General features: G+C 44.2%; 1 protein-coding gene across 1 annotated transcript in view; it reads left to right on the forward strand.

Moving 5' to 3' along the window:
- The window catches only part of DNAH11 (dynein axonemal heavy chain 11), a 3,007,685-nt gene that overhangs the window by 2,575,845 nt on the left and 413,699 nt on the right, over positions 1-18,141 (forward strand). The window contains exon 73 of the mRNA XM_085631597.1: positions 6,912-7,039. Within this exon, the coding sequence (XP_085487723.1) occupies positions 6,912-7,039 (128 nt within the window). The remainder of the gene's footprint in view (positions 1-6,911; positions 7,040-18,141) is intronic.

Raw genomic sequence — 18,141 nt, forward strand, 5'->3', positions numbered from 1 at the left:
CTCCATTCATAGTCCTACTCGTAACACAGCTTATATCACAGAACTACTCGATGAGAACCAGCAGCCCATAGGAGGGCCTCAGGAAATATGAAACCACCTTACACACTTCTATTCCATGCTCTACACATCTCACCAGCCTGACTCACCTGAAGAAATCCACACATATCTAGTCTTGATTGAATTGTAATGACTCGGAAGGGCCCACAGGACACATCTTTATGAACCCTTCACCACAGAAGATATCATTCAGGTCATTAATAGTTTACCGAATGATAAGGCCCCAGGACTGGATGGCCTTCTCGCCTCATTTTATAAATGCTATGCCTCAATTCTTGCTCTCATCTACTGACGGTATACCAAGACTCATTAAAGGTGGGCAGGCTACCCCCCACAACGCGAGAGGCGGGCATACTGACATTACTTAACCTGAGAAGGCCCCAAATCTTGGCGACTCCTACCGACCACTTTCTCTGATCAACAACGATAACAACATCTATGCCAAACGACTCGCTAGCATACTCCAGCCGCTCCTGCCTCTCATAGCCAGACCTAATCAATCTGTTTTAAACCCGAAAGATCGACTGCACACAATCTTTGCGGTACTCCACTATTTAGATCCCCAGTCACCTGCAGTGGCTGCCCTTCTAGACGCACTAAGGCCTTCGACTCCCTGGGGTGGTCATATTTATTTGCAGTCCTGATGAGACTGGGTATCAGCCATTATTTCTAGAACAGATTAAATTACTCTACTCGGAGCCTAAAGCGCCTTCGAGCTAATGGCCTGATCTCCAACACATCCCCCATCACTCACGGATCAAAACAGGGCTGCCCCCTCTCCTCATTACTATTCGCTGTTGCGATGGAGCATCTTCCAGCAGGACTTAGACAACACCATGCAGCGAACGTTATATATTAATGACCCTAAAGAAAACATTCTTGCTGTCTTTCTGGAAATCACTAAATTCTGTGGCATACCTGGAATCCTGATAAATTGGGCTAAATCCATACTCTTCACCCTAACTGATAGTACCCAGCCTTTTGAACTTGACTATCCTCTCAATTGGGCAGATGGCCCAGTTAAATATCTAGGGATGTGGCTAAGCAAGGGCACCCAAGAGCTTAGGAGCACGAACTATTAGCTTACTATCACCTGGCTGGAAGGGAAGATAAAAACCTGGTTAAAACTCCTACTATCTTTAGTAAGGTAGAATTGTGATAGCTAAAATGATCGTACTTCCCAAATTCTTATATATTATCTTTGTGAATCTTCCTCTCCCACTCACCCAAACCTTTTTCAACGCACAGCACTCACTGATGATCTCACTGGTATAGGTGGGCGGACAAGCTAGGATTGCTTGGGAGATACTCACTCTCCTGCAGAACCAAGGAGGATTAGGTGCGCCTGACATTCCCCTATATGTCTTCTGTGCACAAGCTCAATTTCATCTATATGGGATACACCCAACCCTGTTTCAGCTCCACGGAGCGATCGAGGCAGACATAGCAGCCCCCACCCCTCTTGACGTAGCCATATATATGCCAGAAAAACGGCCCGAAATATCATTGACACGACTGAGACTTTGAGATAGGCATAGGACTGGCTAGGCGCTAGATCAGGCGCAGGGATACTTCTCGCACCCTCTATTTCTCTATCCAACAATTCACAAATGCCTCCACTAGATGGTCGGGGCAGCGCTTCTAGAGCACGGAGACTGGGCATATCTACATATGCTGAACTCTATCCCGATTATACATTTATCGTCCCACAACCTCCCAGCTTCTCGGACATATCACTATATCATCACATACGGGCCACTTGCCAACAAATGCACAGAACATTTCCTAGCCCCCACACCCACCCTGCTGGCCCTGGAACACATTCTGACCACTCTATCACCGATCAAGCTAATCACCTGTTTGTACACATCTATGGCACAACACTCCCCGGTGATTATATCAAAGGCACGTGAGGGTTGGAACAAAGAGTTACATCCCCCCTATTACAGAGGAACAATGCTGTTTTAGCTGCAAACAACTAGAGTTATTGTCCCCCAACTCCAAACCCAAACTGATTCACTTCAAATTTCTTAACCGCTACTACAGAACACATCAGTAGCTACACCACCTGGGCATGCGTGCAGACACCAAATGCTGGAGATGGCACACTGAACATGCACCCTTCCTGCACTTAGCTTGGGAATGTCCCACTCTTGCTACCTACTGGGAAGAAATCTTCAGCAAAAGAAGTGAAATCCTGGTTATTCAGTTGGTCCCCATGACCCTCTTGGGATTACTCAGGTACGTAAAAGACGCCCAAATCAAAACCCGTCGATTGCTGCAGTTGGTGAAACGGAGGGTGGCAATGAAATGGGACATACCTGGTGCTCCCTCACTCACCGCTTGGATTATTGATATCACATTTTGTCAGGAGCAATTGTCCACCTTCTGGGAAATGATGCCCATAGCCCCCAGACCCAGTGTTATATGGAGCCTCTTCCTCACCTGGCTACCCACCTATAACCAAGATGCCCCTTGCTCACCTTTGCTGCCCGGACGACAAACAGATGACTAGCTAACTCCCCACAATAACACACATATTCCCACTCACACATTAAAAGAATGCATCCTTGACCCACTGTAGTTAAGAACTACAACATGTGCCGGCGATTCAACCTATATGCCATGGGCCTAAACTTATAAACCTGGTGACTCAACTCTGTGTAGTATGGACTGATGCTGCCATTCCTCCCTACATGTTACTCTAAGGTATATTTTTGTTCTTTTGTGTTCTTGGGCTAGTTGACTGGCATCAAATGTACTATATATTCAAATATCTTTCAGTGTAACTATGTACATGATAATCTAAATGCCAATAAAGAAAACAAAAGTGGGTTAGGATGTTTGTGCATGATTCTGATTATAGTGTGGCGTTGCACCTCCATAAGGCACTTGAAGTCCAAATTTGTGCTGATGTCTTCCATGATGCTGAAATCTATGAGCTTGATAGCAATCTAATGAAAATCACTAAATTGGTAAGCTGCTTCTGATGAGAAGCTTTACAGACATGCCTATAAAGTGGTTGTAGTTCTACTGCAAAATATTCTAAAACAGCTGCAGATGGAGCATATGGAACATGAGACACATTGTGAGATGGCTGCTATACGGCCAGCATCTGAAAGTGACACGATCTATAGCTCTTTAAGCATTTTCTGGAACTGAGACAGTGGGTCCTAAGGTGAAACAAAGTAATTGCAGACTGTTTCCTCTAAACAGCTCTAACACGATAAACATTTCAGGAATACCTCTCCCTAGGCTTTCCCAAATTTTATTTTGCCCTCCTAGACTAACTGCGTAACCATTGTTATGGTAGTTATTTTTGCAGCACTTTACATCTCAAAATGTATTGATCTTTTCCAAGACTAAAAACATTTTACAACTTTGTGAACTGTTTTGTGTTATTTGACACACAATGTTCATCTATGAATTATTATTTTAAATCATGCACTTGATTAGTTCATTCTGGGTTCAAAAAATGCTGTGGTCTCGGGGATCTTTGCTTTTATTAAAGGTTGGACTTTGCACGGTGCCACTGCTGTTAGCTCAGCAGGTAAGCTGCATTTCTATTTGAGCTGAAGAGAGAACCTTGAGTGTGAGATTATATGACTCTGTACTGCTTTGTAGCCACTGAAATGCAATCACTAAAAATTATGCATTCTCATGCAGATGTTCATATTATCAAGCTGCTGGCAATGTACAACTACCTATAGACACTGGTTGCGTGCATTAGATCAGAAGGTCATGTTTTCTAAACTTTTTGCCTTCCTTGCACAGTTTCCCCAGTTTTAGGGGTGTGTCCAAATATCTACCCTCTGCAGAAAGGTCATTGATGAGAATGTACTCAGCATGGCTCAGAGTGAAGAGGACATTACAGTGAGTGAAAAGGGAATGCCTATGAATTAGCAGTAAATAACTAATTGTGTGCAAGGAATGGTTACGTTTACAGAGGTGAAGTATAAGCAGGTCATGACTGACAATGAGCAGGGCTGTATTATCCCTGGGTATATTTGAGGGTGCTGAAGACATCTACCAGTTGGCAGAGGGTGTGCAGAGTGCAATCGAGGACATGCAAAGTGTGGGTAGGCCTGACTTATGGTGCTGCAACTATATAGGAGTGCAAAAGGATTTTGCTTTGGCCTAAACATGATGGCTGGCAGCTTGTGGCTTGTGTTTCAGGCCTATAGTAGTGCAGGATCCAAAAAATTGATGTGCAGTCTTAACCAGGTAGCAGCACTAGAAACACACATACATGCTTCTGGGGACATCAGAATTGACAGTAATTTGGAAACTACCTTGGAGAGTCATGGTTGTCAATGAGGAAAAAGCCTGTTTGCAGACTTTGGCAGTATAGCACAAACTGGATTGGTAGGTGAGAAGATAGATACCATAAATCACTGTACAAAGATATACTTGTAAAGTTCCTTCTTATGTCTATCTTCTCAGTTAAGAGGGGTGATGCAAAAATACTATGTCTCCAATCTCATTTGATGTTCATATCGAGCCATTGACTCAGGATCATTATCAGCAATGTATTCCTAAATTTACAGATACAAATTAGTTGAAGATTTTCCCTTGTATGACTTTAATTGTTTCAATCATTCTCAGATCTGCAAATTTATCTGGTTTTAAGAGAATTTCAACAGCAATGGGAGTTGATCTTGAAAAGTAAATAAAAAAGATAATTGAAAAAAGACCATTAATGGCTATGAACAAGAAAACAATGACCTAATTTAAATTACAAAACAGATATCTTCCACCCAAGGAATCAGATAACAGTTACAAATGAGGCTGTAGACACTTGGCACTAAAGGAACTGCTAAAAACATAACTTTGGCTAAGCCATATAAACACTTAAAATTTACAAATGCTAAAAACAGCAAATGGTATACAACCCAAAGTCCCAAATATATTGGCAATCCATTAGGATGACAAAAGATTCCGAATTAACCATTAACTTGCAGCTCAAGATACAACATTGTAAAGTGCAGAGTGCATTGCAACTTATTACAATCACACAGATTCTCTTAATCAATCTTGTTAAACAATCTAATTCCTTCTTCCTCTTAAAATGAACAGGACTCAGTTAGATCTTCGGAACTGTCCAGCACGTATAAAGTACATTTTAAAGTAAGATAAAAATAATAAACAGCTCGCAACCCATTGCTTACCTGGTCAAAACACCACTCTACCAGCTTAGGGGCTAACCGACTTTTACCTTAAAACACTAAGAGGAAAAAAGCATAGCTTGAGATGTTATAATTTTTCACACATATTGACCGGTGGCTATGGCTACATCCTAGTGTCTGTGCTCACACAGCAATTTTAAGCCCGTTTCTCTCGACTGTATCCCGTACTCAATATTTGTTTTTCACACTCTACTTGGAAAAAGGAGGCTTCTGGTCAGCAATTAAATCCCCCAAAAGTCACCACTCTGAAGTGTGCATCATTTTCTTCAAAATAAAGCAAAATATATGCCACTATAGTCACCTTTCCAATGATTATTGATTGGCGAGTCTGGAACTGCAGGGAGTAGGGATCAGCCTGATTTCCTTCACAACATAGTCATCTGTAGAGGAACATAGCTCATCCTATTCAGGGAAAATCAGTGTTTTTGTGGTAGTAATACGGTTAATCTTTTTCAGTAGTGGACTAGACCAAGGTTTGACCAGAGGTATTAAAAACAACAGAGGAACGAAGTGGTTAATGAAGGGGATAATGGCAGTTGGAGACAAGATTCTTGAAGAAAAAACACCTCAACCATTCATAGAACAAATCGTGATCAGTCTATCTGACATACTTCCCATAGTTGCAGAAAAATATGTGCTGTGGCAGGTTCTATTAGTGGCTCAAGCAGAGACGGGAGTCCAACCAAATTGAAAAATGTGTTTATTTTATTTTAGTAGGAATTTGAGATCAGATAGGTTCGAACAAATAAAAACAACAATGGATTTCTGTAAGAAAAAAAAACTACCACACCTTTAAGGAAAATGTAATTTCCAGATATTGAAACATAACTTAATCACATCTACATTTTAGACAAATATTTATTTGAACAAAACATGTAAACTACTGTTCAGGGGCGCATGTAGCAGACTGAATATAGACCGGCCCTTATGTTGCAAGAACAATTGGACCAAACACCAGCATTTCTGATAGTAACAAAATCAGCTTACAGGGAAAGAAACACTAATATTGTGAATAATATGATTGTATTCATAAAGCAAACAAAAGGTATCTGAATTAGTCAGTGTTTACAATTGCCAATAATCCAGTTTTCAACCTCAAAATGTGAATGAATCTAGATTTCTTGGAAAAATATAGTAATTAATAGAACACACAGCTCTAAACCTCAAAAATTTCTTGAGTCTTATATAGTATCCTGAATGGGTCAAATATTAATATTTTTTGTGGATGCAGTGTATAACTCCACCTTTTTACTATGTGGAATGGAGAGGGTCCTTGGCACCCTTCATCGTTCCTCCTAAAATGTGGATTTAGGGCCATGTTAATATTGTGCACCGGCTCAAGTAGCACACAATTAGTGCACTTCCCAAATGCCTATTTGCTACTATTCCCATGTTGATACATGTTGCAGGCAGAAGAGCAAAGGTAATCACTTGTTCGTACCAGTAATACACCTTTGCAAATGAGAGAAAACCCCCCCGGCATTGTGGGGGTGAGAAATGTGTGCCCACACATTTGGAATTCGAGAAAGTGGTGAATAACTGTCTCTCACACCTACTTCATGGAGGCACATAAAGCAATTGTAAAACTTTCAGGCAATATATATTATAGTAGTAGTATAAAATATGTAATTTGTAGTTAAATCATTTGAAATCACTCTATCTTTCTAGGCAAGCGACTTGGTTTCACGATTGAATCTGGAAAATTCCATAATATATCTCTTGGGCAAGGTCAAGAAATAGTTGCAGAAGAGGCTCTAGAAAAAGCTGCGAAGGAAGGCCACTGGGTAATTCTTCAAGTGAGTATTTTTTAAACGCAGAGAATGCTAAATATTTGACTGAGTATAATGCATAACTTGTTACTTGCACTGTTTTCTTCAATTTAATAGTATTCTTCGTCCACATCTTTATTTTCAAAACGATTTGACACATTGTATTATATATTAGTACTTCATAATATTTCGGCGAAAATACTCCCATATATATTTTACAATTTAGTGATGCTTACATATATTCTAATCCGAAAAGGGTGACAGGTTGTCACATTGTGAATGTCCTATAATCATACCTTCTAAAAGGCTACAAGCCTTCAATATAGATGAATTCCATAACATAGCTTCCCATGTATAAGTACATCCATGGCTATCTGGTCTTGTTCCTTATCAATGAAAGGGAGTATATGTTTAAGTGGCCACAGGTGAAAAAGACTTACTGTGCCACCACGCGATATGAAGGCTCGAGGAATAGGTCTTCATAATAGGTAAAGCCCAAGCACTTCTGCAGCCAACTGAGCAGCAGCTAAATCTGTCATTGGAGTTTAAGGGAAAATGGATTCCTCTGGATGTCAGCAATGTCATAAGTAGTCTAAGGAAGCTATCCAATAGAAATGACAATCAAAAGGCTTGTGGAACCCCATAATCCACAAAATTGTCTTGGAAAAGTAACCTCCCAATCCTCCCCATCTTTCCCATTCTGTTAGGCATGATTCAAACCAGAGAAGGGTCAGCGTACCAAGTAATTACTCCCATGTTGAAAAGTAAAATCCATAGTGGTGAAGGTGGAAGTTAAGTCCAAAAGATTGTGATGTGAGCAAACGTCTCTGTTAGCAGCATCCAAGATGACTTTCATTTCAGCCATCTAAACTAGTATGCTGTTGTATTTTAGACAAAAATCTAATGGGTTACTATCCAGAACTGTATCTGTTCCCTAAGTCATGCAGCTCGTTTTGCCATGCCATCTTATCCATGAGCCTAACTTAAGCCTATATGTGTTCTACTTAGGTGGAATGCATAAGGTCATGATAAGGAATGAATAAATGATTGTGGGAGACAAATGATGAGAATGGTGAACAGGTTGGATGTGTTCTTAGGCATAAACAGTAAAGGATTTCTTAAGGTGGCAAATTTTATTTTTGTGTTGGTTACGTAACAACTATGTAAATTTATTCAGGACAAAAAAGACAGCCACAATGTACACATTAGACAGGTATTATTTCACTACACAGACATATTCAATCACATCCCTTTTACACAGAACTAGATGTTAGGCCCAACACACAACTTCAATAAATAAACCTGGGTTCAACCCCTGGTAACTGTGACTCAGAGCAAACAGGGTTAACTTAAGAACAAGTATGTCATGCATTTAGTAGTACAAAGGCAATTAAAAGGTCAAAACAGATTTTAAAAAATCCCTCAACCAATTTTTGAAAATAGAGAACAAATTTAGTAAGAAAAATGTCAAAATCTGATAAAGGGAATTGTAGATTGAATTTTTAAAGTTTTTGAGCAAAAAGCACCAAGAAAGAGTAAAGTGTCAATCAGAAGTAACTGTTCCCAGTTGACCAGGCCTAGGCACAATTTCATGCCGACGGCTATGGAGCGGAGGTCAGATACCCAAAGCTGGTCATTCCGATCAAAGATTTCACCTTCTGACTGAGTCTCTGAAATGGAAGTTGTAATCTGCCACTGGGTCTGCACCTGGAGAAGTCTTCTGAAAGCTAGATAGCCACTAGAAGCGGTCTTGCCGAAGACTTTGGTTTTCGCACAAAAAGCTCTGAGAGGAGAGAATTCAATCAATTAATCAATCAATCAAGTATTTGTAAAGCGCGCTACTCACCCGTGAGGGTTTCAAGGCGCTAGAGGAGGGGGGGAAGCAGCTACTGATCGAACAGCCAGGTCTTGAGAAGTCTCCTGAAGGTCAGCAGGTCCTGGGTTTGTCGCAGGTGGGTGGGGAGGGTGTTCCATGTCTTGACGGCGAGGCGGGAGAAAGATCTGCCTCCGGTGGTTGTTCGGCGGATGCGTGGGATGGTGGCAAGGACGAGGTCAGCGGAGCGAAGCTGGCGGTTCGGGGTATAGAAGGTGAGTCATTCATTGAGGTATGCTGCTCTGGCGTTGTGGAAGGCTTTGTGAGCGTGGGTGAGGAGCTTGAAGGTGATCCTCTTGTTGATTGGGAGCCAGTGTAGGTTGCGAGTGTGGTTGGTGGGTGTCAGGGCAGTTCCCAGCGTGGCGGGCCACCAGGAGTCATCCCATGTGGAGGGGGTGGAGCCGATGATGAGGACCTCCGTCTTCTCAGAGTTCAGTTTCAGGCAGCTGGTCTTCATCCACTCTGCGACGGCCTTCATTCCTTCATGGAGGTTGGATTTGGCGGTGGCCGGGTCCTTAGTGAGGGAGAGGATCAGCTGGGTGTCGTCAGCATAAGCGATGATGTTGAGGTGGTGCGCTTGGGCGATGTTGGTGAGCGGTGCCATGTAGATGTTGAAGAGGGTCGGGCTGAGGGATGATCCTTGGGGTACGCCGCAGGTGATCGTGGTAGCTTTGGATCAGAATGGGGGAGGCGTACTCTCTGGGTTCTGCCGGTGAGGAAGGAGGTGATCCAGTTCAGGGTTTTGTCACGGATCCCTGCGTCATGGAGGCATGTGCGCAGGGTGTGGTGGCAGACAGTGTTGAAAGCGGCCGAGAGGTCCAGGAGGATGAGGGCCGCGCTTTCGCCGTTGTCCAGCAGGGCCCTTATGTCGTCGGTGGCGGCGATGAGGGCGGTTTTGGTGCTGTGATTGCTACGGAAGCCGGATTGGGAGGAGTCCAGGGTGTTGTTCTCCTCAGTTGTCTGTTGGCTGTCTTCTCAATGACTTTTGCCGGGAATGGGAGCAGGGAGATGGGTCGAAATTTCTTGAGGTCCTTTGGGTCCGCCTTGGGTTTCTTGAGTAGGGTGTTGATCTTGGAGTGTTTCCAGCTCTCCGGGAAGGTAGCGGTCTCGAAGGAGCTGTTGATGATCTGCCGGAGTTGGGGTGCGATGATGGAGCTTGCTTTGTTGAAGATGCGGTGAGGGCAGGGGTCGGAAGGGAAGCCAGAGTGGATGGTGTTCATGATTTCCATGGTGTCTTCATCGTTGACGTTGTTCCAGGAGAGCAGGAGGTTGGTGTGTTTTGTGGGCATCGAGTCGGAGGTGTCGGCGTCTGTTGTCGGTGTCTGGGCGTCGAAGTTATTGTGGATGTCTGTGATCTTGCCGTGGAACAAGGTAGCCAGGGAGTCGCAGAGTTCTTGCGACAGTGGGATGTCATTGGAGCTGGTGCTGGGGGTGGCGAGTTCTTTCACAATGTTGAAGAGCTCTTTGCTGTTGTGTGCGTTGGCGTCGATGCGCTCCTTAAAGGAGGTCCTTTTGGCGGATCTTATGAGTTGGTGGTGCTTGCGCCTGGAGTTTTTCAGGGCTGCGTGGTTGTCTGGTGTCTGGTCATGGCACCACTGCTTCTCAAGTCTTTGGCAGGTTTGCTTGGAGGTCTGGAGGTCGGCAGTGAACCAGATGGCTCTCGTGCCAGTGCTCCTGTTTGTGGGTTTCCTGATCGGGCAAGGGTGTTGGTGCAGTCGTTGATCCATTGTCTGAAGTTGTGGGCTGCTGCGTTGGTGTATGAGGACTTGGGTGGAGGGCCTCGGGCAAGGGTGGTGATAAGCTGGTCTTCGGTGACTTTGTTCCAACTGCGGTGTGGGATTCATTGAGGTTGGTTGTGCGTGGTGTGTTTCACGAAGGAGAAGTGGATGCAGTGGTGTTCGGTGGTGTGTGTGAAGGTGACGTGGTTGCTGGCGGAGAAGATGGGGTCGAGGGTGTGTCCGGCGGAGTGAGTGGGTGTCATGACGAGCTGTTTGAGTCCGAGGGTGGCGAGGTTGTCGATCAAGGTTGTGGAGTTGCTGTCGTTTATGTTCTTGAGGTGGAAGTTCAAGTTTCCGAGGAGAATGTAGTCTGTGGAGGTGAGAGCGTGCTTGCTGATGAAGTCGGTGATGGAGTCGCTGAACTGCGGACGGGGTCCTGGGGGTCTGTAGATGAAGGTTCCTCTGAGGGTGGTGTTGTGATCGACGTGGATCTGGAAGTGTAGGTGTTTGACCGTGCTGAGGGAGTCGTCGGTGTTGGTCGAAATTCTGATGGTGTTCCTGTGGACGATGTCGATTCCTCCTCCTGGTTTGTTGTTTCGGTCGCTGCGAGTAATCTTGTAGCTGTCCGGGATGGCTATGGCTATGTCGGGCGCCGAGGAGGCGTTCATACAGGTCTCCGTCAGGAAGGCAATGTCCGGGGAGGATGAATCGAGCAGGTCCCAGAGTTCAACGGCATGCTTGTGGACTAAGCGGGTGTTGAGTAGTATGCATCTGAGATGGTTGAGATGGTTGAGGTTTGCTTTGGTGGGGTGGGCAGGACATGCGGGTGTGCTCTGGCAGGTGTAGCTGCAGTTTCGGCAGGAGAAGGGTTCGTGGGTGAGCTTCGAGGTGGCCTGGAAGCAGGTGGAGGATCGGCTGGCGTTGAGTGCATGGAGGGTGTTGGTGTCGTAGCGGCGTTGGGTGTTGTGGCGCTCGCGGGGGCCAGGAGGTCTGGCGCTGGGCACGGTCCAGGTGAGGACGGGCGCCGACGGGCTTGCCATAGGCGCACCTTCGCTGTGTGCGTCGCGCAGCAGTCTGCATGTATAGGGAGGGGGCGGGAGCAACGGAAGGGAGACGGGCGTGGGGCTTGGTCAGGGGGCGGGGCCGCAGGGGCAGCAGCGGCGGGAAAAGTATGGGCGGGTGGCGCAGGGCAGAGAACCTCAGATAAAAACAGGCAAACAGTGGTATAAAGAATTCAAACTTCGTGAGCACCAAAGACCTCTCTTCAGATAGATACTTTATGTGCCTTTACCCAGTCATGATTTCTACCTCTGGACCAGTGATTGGGGTGGAAAATTTGCATAATTTCTGTACAATTATGCATAGTTACACTAAATGGAAGTCTGTCACTATATTGTGAGTGAAAAATGTAACCTGTCTTCAGTTTTTGATGCAAGGTCGCATTTTCCATGTAAAAAAAGTGCGACAAACGCAAGTGCTGTGAACAAAAGCCTTTCACTTTTTGGTTGGTATCGTTGTTCCTGTGCTCCTGCATTATAATTTTGCTATGAACTGCAGTGTAAATATACAACATGGAGTAACGGCATAATTTCAGGAAATTTGTGTAACAAGTGAAGAGGGAATACTTGGAATGCTCCTGCAAAGCAAGCTTGAAGGCTGTCTCCAATGAATTACTCTCAAAGTTGGGCATAGTTACTGCAAGGTCCCTCTGATGCTATGTTTTGTCAGAAAAAGGCATTTGAAATGTCCAAAGTAGTTTTGTATTTGTTGTGCACTAAGTTGTTCATTAGTGCTACGCTAGGTGAATTTGGTATTGCAAAAGTGCATGCACAACTGTCTGTAGTCTAAGACTAAGCAGTATGAATGATCTGATTTTGCTACCGGAAGTAAAGGATTATTCATTGGTGAAATGCAAGGGTCAATAACGCCTTGATATTCTTGTTGTGTAAGAATTTCTCTAACTGGGCATTTAGCTTTATGTTTAATTGGGTATTGTGGTTGCACTTGCGAGCTGGACCTTATAAGTAAAATGTGATATTGTGAGTCTTTTTCCCAGGCTACATGATTGCCGTATAATGCAGGCATTGTGCAAGAGTCCACTCCATCGCACACGCTTGTTTGACAACTTCTGGAACAAGGACAGAGAAAGATGGTATTATTATATCATCCCCTTGTTGGACTTTCCTAACAATCTCAGGTGGCCAATCCACTTAGAATGTCAGAATTGTTGGTTGAATTTTCAGCGGAATTACAAGAATGGTGAAAAAGATACAGTTTAGCCAATATAACATTACTTTGTGATTTTGTGATTATTAGTTATGTTTATACTTATACCCCCAGCTAATGCTACCTACACAAGGGGGGCATAGTGGGAGTACCCTCTGCCGGATGTTTGGGACAACCCAACCCACCCATACCTGTGCATGATGTATCAGGAAGTCAGTCTGGTGTAGATCAGCCTATCATTCTTTGCAGGATGAAGCTTGGAGCAAGCAGGGATGTTTCTAAGTCACAGTGTTCCAGGATAACCCCAGCAGAAGGTCTCCTGTGCAGAATTTGGCTCAGAGGTGGTTTATATAATAAAACCACTGTTCCAATTACACTGTGTAAAAGGTGCAGCACTAATGAAGGGGTTTGTCTTGAGACTCTGAGCTGTTTCCAGACAGACAACCAAATGCAAGGGGATTGCATTCAATGCCTTGGACAGAGTGCCTGGGCAACATGATAAAATGGCTACTAAGAAATGTTCTGCATGCAGAATAATTTCCAAGTATGTTATTGTAAAAGTGCAAGGCACGTAAAAAGTAACCACTAGAAAAAGATGTCAAGTTAAACGTGTAGTTTAAATGGAGACTTGTATGCGGGCCCTGTTGAAACTTTCAACAATGGAAGTCCAAACATTCTAAATCCCATATTTCCAGACTTTCTGGAGCAGTTCCTTTTGATCACTTTAATGACGACCAGGATCATGGGGTCCGCAGTTAGGTGCTACCACTCACTCCAGCAGAGGCCACCAGAGTGATCCAGTGCAGGTCCAGTTGTAACTGCTCACTTACAGAAAAGGCTTCCTGTAGTTTATTGTGTCCCCGTAGCCACACAGGAGGTCTGCCAGCTGACCTTGAAGTCCCCTTATCATTCCTGCGAGCAAGTGGGAACACTTTAGAAGTTGAGAGGAGTAAAATACCTCACACCCAGGTCTTCCTGCCAAAAGGCCTAAGCCATTGTTTCTGTTTTGGAGTCAGTTTATACACCTCATTAAGGAGAAGAACTGACGTGCCCAGCTGCAGACAGATTATTACTAATTAGACTACTTGAGGTTTAGAAAGACAAAGTCTTACTTTTTAAATGTTTATTTTCCTTAATATTTATCAAAAACACAACTTCACTAGTGAATTGGATTTTTAATAGTTAATAAAAATAGTGGGTGAGTCATTCTGGCAGTTCGTCCATAGCCAAATATAGCATAATTATTATTCTATCTGAACTTTTTTTTTCTCATAGGACAGCTACTGACCATTTACAGTAAAGCTGCGGTATCACACCAACGCTAATTTCCTGCTTGCACCACTTTTAAATACTAGACACACAGTCTTGTAGGCTACAAGGCCTACTGAGGAGTGACTTAATTTATGATTTAAAAGTAGGATTTATTCCTAAAGAAATAGTTATTTTGCCAGGTTTCCTTGCAGATTTAAAAGCTGTAGGTGTCAGCATACACATCTGGGCCGAAAGCCATGTTTTCCTTGTCTGTCTATTGGATGACACACCATGGGCTGCAGTCCACTGGTGACATTTATCTTTCCATGGCATTGGTGTATTTTCATGCCACACATACCATGGCCTTAATAAAAAGTGAAAAGTACTGTTTGATAATTATCCAATTTTACCATGTTTTGGAGATCAGAGCACATACACTAGAGCCGGCCCAGCAGTATCTCGGTGTGCAAAGTTAAAAAACTAGTAATAGTAGTTAGCAAAAAAATAGGGGATGATCAGGCGAAAAGATGGATTTCCTCTCAGAGTTCTTAATACTGGATAAGTCACTGCTGGTCTTACCTTGAGCTGCCAGATGCAAAGGGATGGCTTCTAGTGTGCAGGTCTCTTTTTAGCTAAGGATCTTTTCAACAGGGTTCACTCCTTACTGGTCAACTGATTCTCTCACACGGACTGGCTTTTGAGTACCTGAAGCAGAACACAGGAGGCCACCCAGGCAATCCTTACATACCAGTTGAGGTACCTGGGGCAAATGGAGAGCAGTATTCCTTCAGTCTTCTTTCACTGGGAGGTCAAGCCTAAATCTTCTTTCTTCCAAGTGCAAGATTGTTCAGATTAGATGATTATGAGGCACCTGTAATTTTTTACGTCCTAGCTAGTCAGTGGAGATTTCCCAGGCCCAATCCTGGTAGAATTTCCTCAAAAACTCAACACTCTTTTTCAGCAATTCCTCTTTAACCTCACTGTTAACCTCCTCAGAGGCGACACTTCAAGATGACAAAAGTTGGACTCTCCTTCCAGATCCTACTCTTCCTGATTTGGGACTAGCTTAACCCCGTCCTTTAAACGGGTTAGTGTCTGAGGTTTATTTCATGTGGGCATCCTATTACATTTTCATTTGAATATGGAGAATGTTATTCGGATTATTTGTGATGCCATTTGATCTGCCTCCTTCCAAAAGGCCCACCAGAGCGTTTTTGTGTCTTCATACGTCCATGCATTGCTTCCTAGCAGCAGAATGCTTCATGACTAATTGGAATGCTAATTACAGCCATTGGGAGAATAATAGACTCAGTAGAAATGGTTAATTCTGCTTAGCATTCAGGCTGCACAAACTGTATTCTTTAAAAAAATTGTTTCCCACTACATATATCAAACATTTAGTGTCACCCCTGATCTAGGCTCGTGATAAATTAGTGAAAAGAACGTTATGCATATGTCTACCATTTTCCCAGTAAATATTGTATAAATAGAAGTTTTATTCACAGTTAGTCTCTCTCATGGGGAAATTCACTTCACTGTAGCAGTATAGTTTTTTTATATATTTACCATGTCCCACTTTTATTCACCAAATTCCCAACCCAGAGGGCTTTGGGGCACACTTAGGTGCCACATTGTGCAATCTTAATTATTGCAAAACTCCAATCAAAAGCATGGGGGCACCATTCAAAAAGATGTCCTTTCTTACACAAGAATTAGGGTGTACACACATCCCTTCTTAACTCCTCTACTCGTTGGAATTCTTCACCCTAGGACTTCCATTTTAGTCAAGTAATTTCAGCCTGATGTCGCTGAAAGGAGCATCTGGATCAGTTTACAAAGGGTTGTTAGAATACCCCCACACATTCAGTTGTTTCCAAAGGATTTTTCAATGTACTTTTGCTAGAAATGGACAAGACAATTAAACTCCTCTTTTTGATCTGTCTTGTCAATGAAGTATTTACAAAAGCTTTGCGATCTGTCGAAAACTTTGCCTCACATCCCATTTGGTGCATCGACAATGTATCTTTTTCTTTTATTGCATTCTTCAGAGTAACTGAAGTAGACTAATTTGCTTCTACCACCTTTTTAACATTTTGGGGAGAAATGAATTCACTTTCAGTTGCAAAAAAATGGTTGTGTTGAGTCAACTTCCATGAACAATAGTCACAATACAGACAACTATTGCCTTGGGTATTCTTTTAATGCTGGTGAGCTGAAATTATCTGCCCCAGCAGACCCTGATCTTTAAAAGCTAAAAACGTGAGATTTTGAGACCTCTGAGACTCTGAACATTCAAAAATGCTCTTTTTTCAAAAGATGGATTGACCAATTTGCTCCACCATTCAATGAAATGGCAAACACGACACAGCAGCTGAGTTTTGTGCAGTTTGTAGACTCGATAAGACATTTTTTATTTTCTAACTGTAAAGCTTTTAGTCCCGGTGTTCAAAGGTACAATAGTTTTTAGGTCTCGGCTAGGCAGCACATGCGCTGTCTCGTCGAGAGATGCTGTATAGAGTATAGCGGGGGAGCTCCGCCCACCTTCCGCCTATCTTCTGGATTGGACGAAATCCTAAATGCTGCAATCTGATTGGTTTTCGGCAACTTAATCCCGCCTCCTGACGGCCATGTCGTCATTTTTCTCCTTCCATAGCTTTCGGCCCCTTTACTTTTAAAACTCTTTTGTTCCCCTGCCTCCCCCCATTCCCTCCCGCAGTCCGTAAGTTCTCTGCTCACCACCACCCCACCACCCACTCCCGTTCATGCCTTCTTGAACGTCCACATTTTTGTTTACAATGCAATAGGCCTCACGTAAATACGAGTCCTATTGCATTTGTAAATGCTTATTTATCATGGGATTGGCTGCATGAATTTGCACTCTTTTTTTTGTCTCTCTATCCTGGCTTGTCGGAAGTTGTAGTCCATACTGAGCTGAGGAAAAAGACAAAGATACGAAAATAAACTATAACCCCCATAAAGCACCTTGAACAATGGACCCAATGAGAGCGTTTGTTGAAGGTGGGAGGCGGGTGCTACATCGCGCATATGCTTCCGGTTATTGTCGCATGTGGAAGTCAGCGCTCGCACACACCACTTGCGGCGCGCTGTTGTTTAATTTATATTAGGCTGGTCTGATGTTCGCTCGGTTCATCTTCTTTTTGCACACACAGTTGGTAACATGTATTGTGATTTTGTTTCTCGTGTGCCTGAAAAGTGTAATGCAAGCAGAAATCGATGGCGCTTCTTGACTGCAAACAGAAAGGCGACGTGCTCGAAGTCCGTGAATGCCAGTGTCCTCGGCACTACAGTGTTCGTTCAAGTTACTGCTCTCATTGCACCCCTTTGCGGCTGCAAGAGCACCCTTCATAGGCAGAGCCCCTGTCTCTGTACCTGTGTACAGTGCCGAGACTCCCTCTACCGGTGTGCAGCGCCGAGGCTCCAGACTGCCTCTGTGCAGCGCCGAAGCTCACTGCCGGTGTGCAGCGCCGAGGCTCCTGACTGCCTCTGTGCAGCGCCGAAGCTCACTGCCGGTGTGCAGCGCCGAGGCTTCCTGTGTGAAGCACCGAGGCTTCCTCTGCCTGCCTCCATGCCGGTGTGCAGCGCCGAGGCTGCCTGAGCTGGTGTGCAGCGACGAGGCTCCTCCTGCCTGCCTCTGTGCCCGCGTGCAGCGTCAAGGCTGCTTTGGCCTGCTGCCTCTGTGCCGGTGTACAGCGCCACTGCTCCCTTGCCAGGACGCTGCTCCTCCTCCCACCCCTTGCTCTGTCATCACACGCTCACGGCTTGAACCTAAGCCCCAGGGCTCTTCCAAGATACAGCTCCTCCCAGGCGGACGGGATGACTGACACCTGCCTGCGCTTCAAGTTTCCGGGGCCTAAGGTGTGTGTAGGCAAGAGCTGCCTAGGAGGACAACAATAAGCACGTTTTGTTTCTAATTCAGCTAATTTAGAGATGACTACAACAAGAGTTAATTACTAATTCAATATACATTAATAATATAGCCTTATAGCCCGCCGTAGCGGGCTATACCGGCTATTAAAGGCCCGCTGCAGCGTTAAAGGCCC

Source organism: Triturus cristatus, chromosome 10 (genome assembly GCF_964204655.1).
Source record: "Triturus cristatus chromosome 10, aTriCri1.1, whole genome shotgun sequence".
Classification (NCBI taxonomy): Eukaryota; Metazoa; Chordata; class Amphibia; order Caudata; family Salamandridae; genus Triturus; species Triturus cristatus.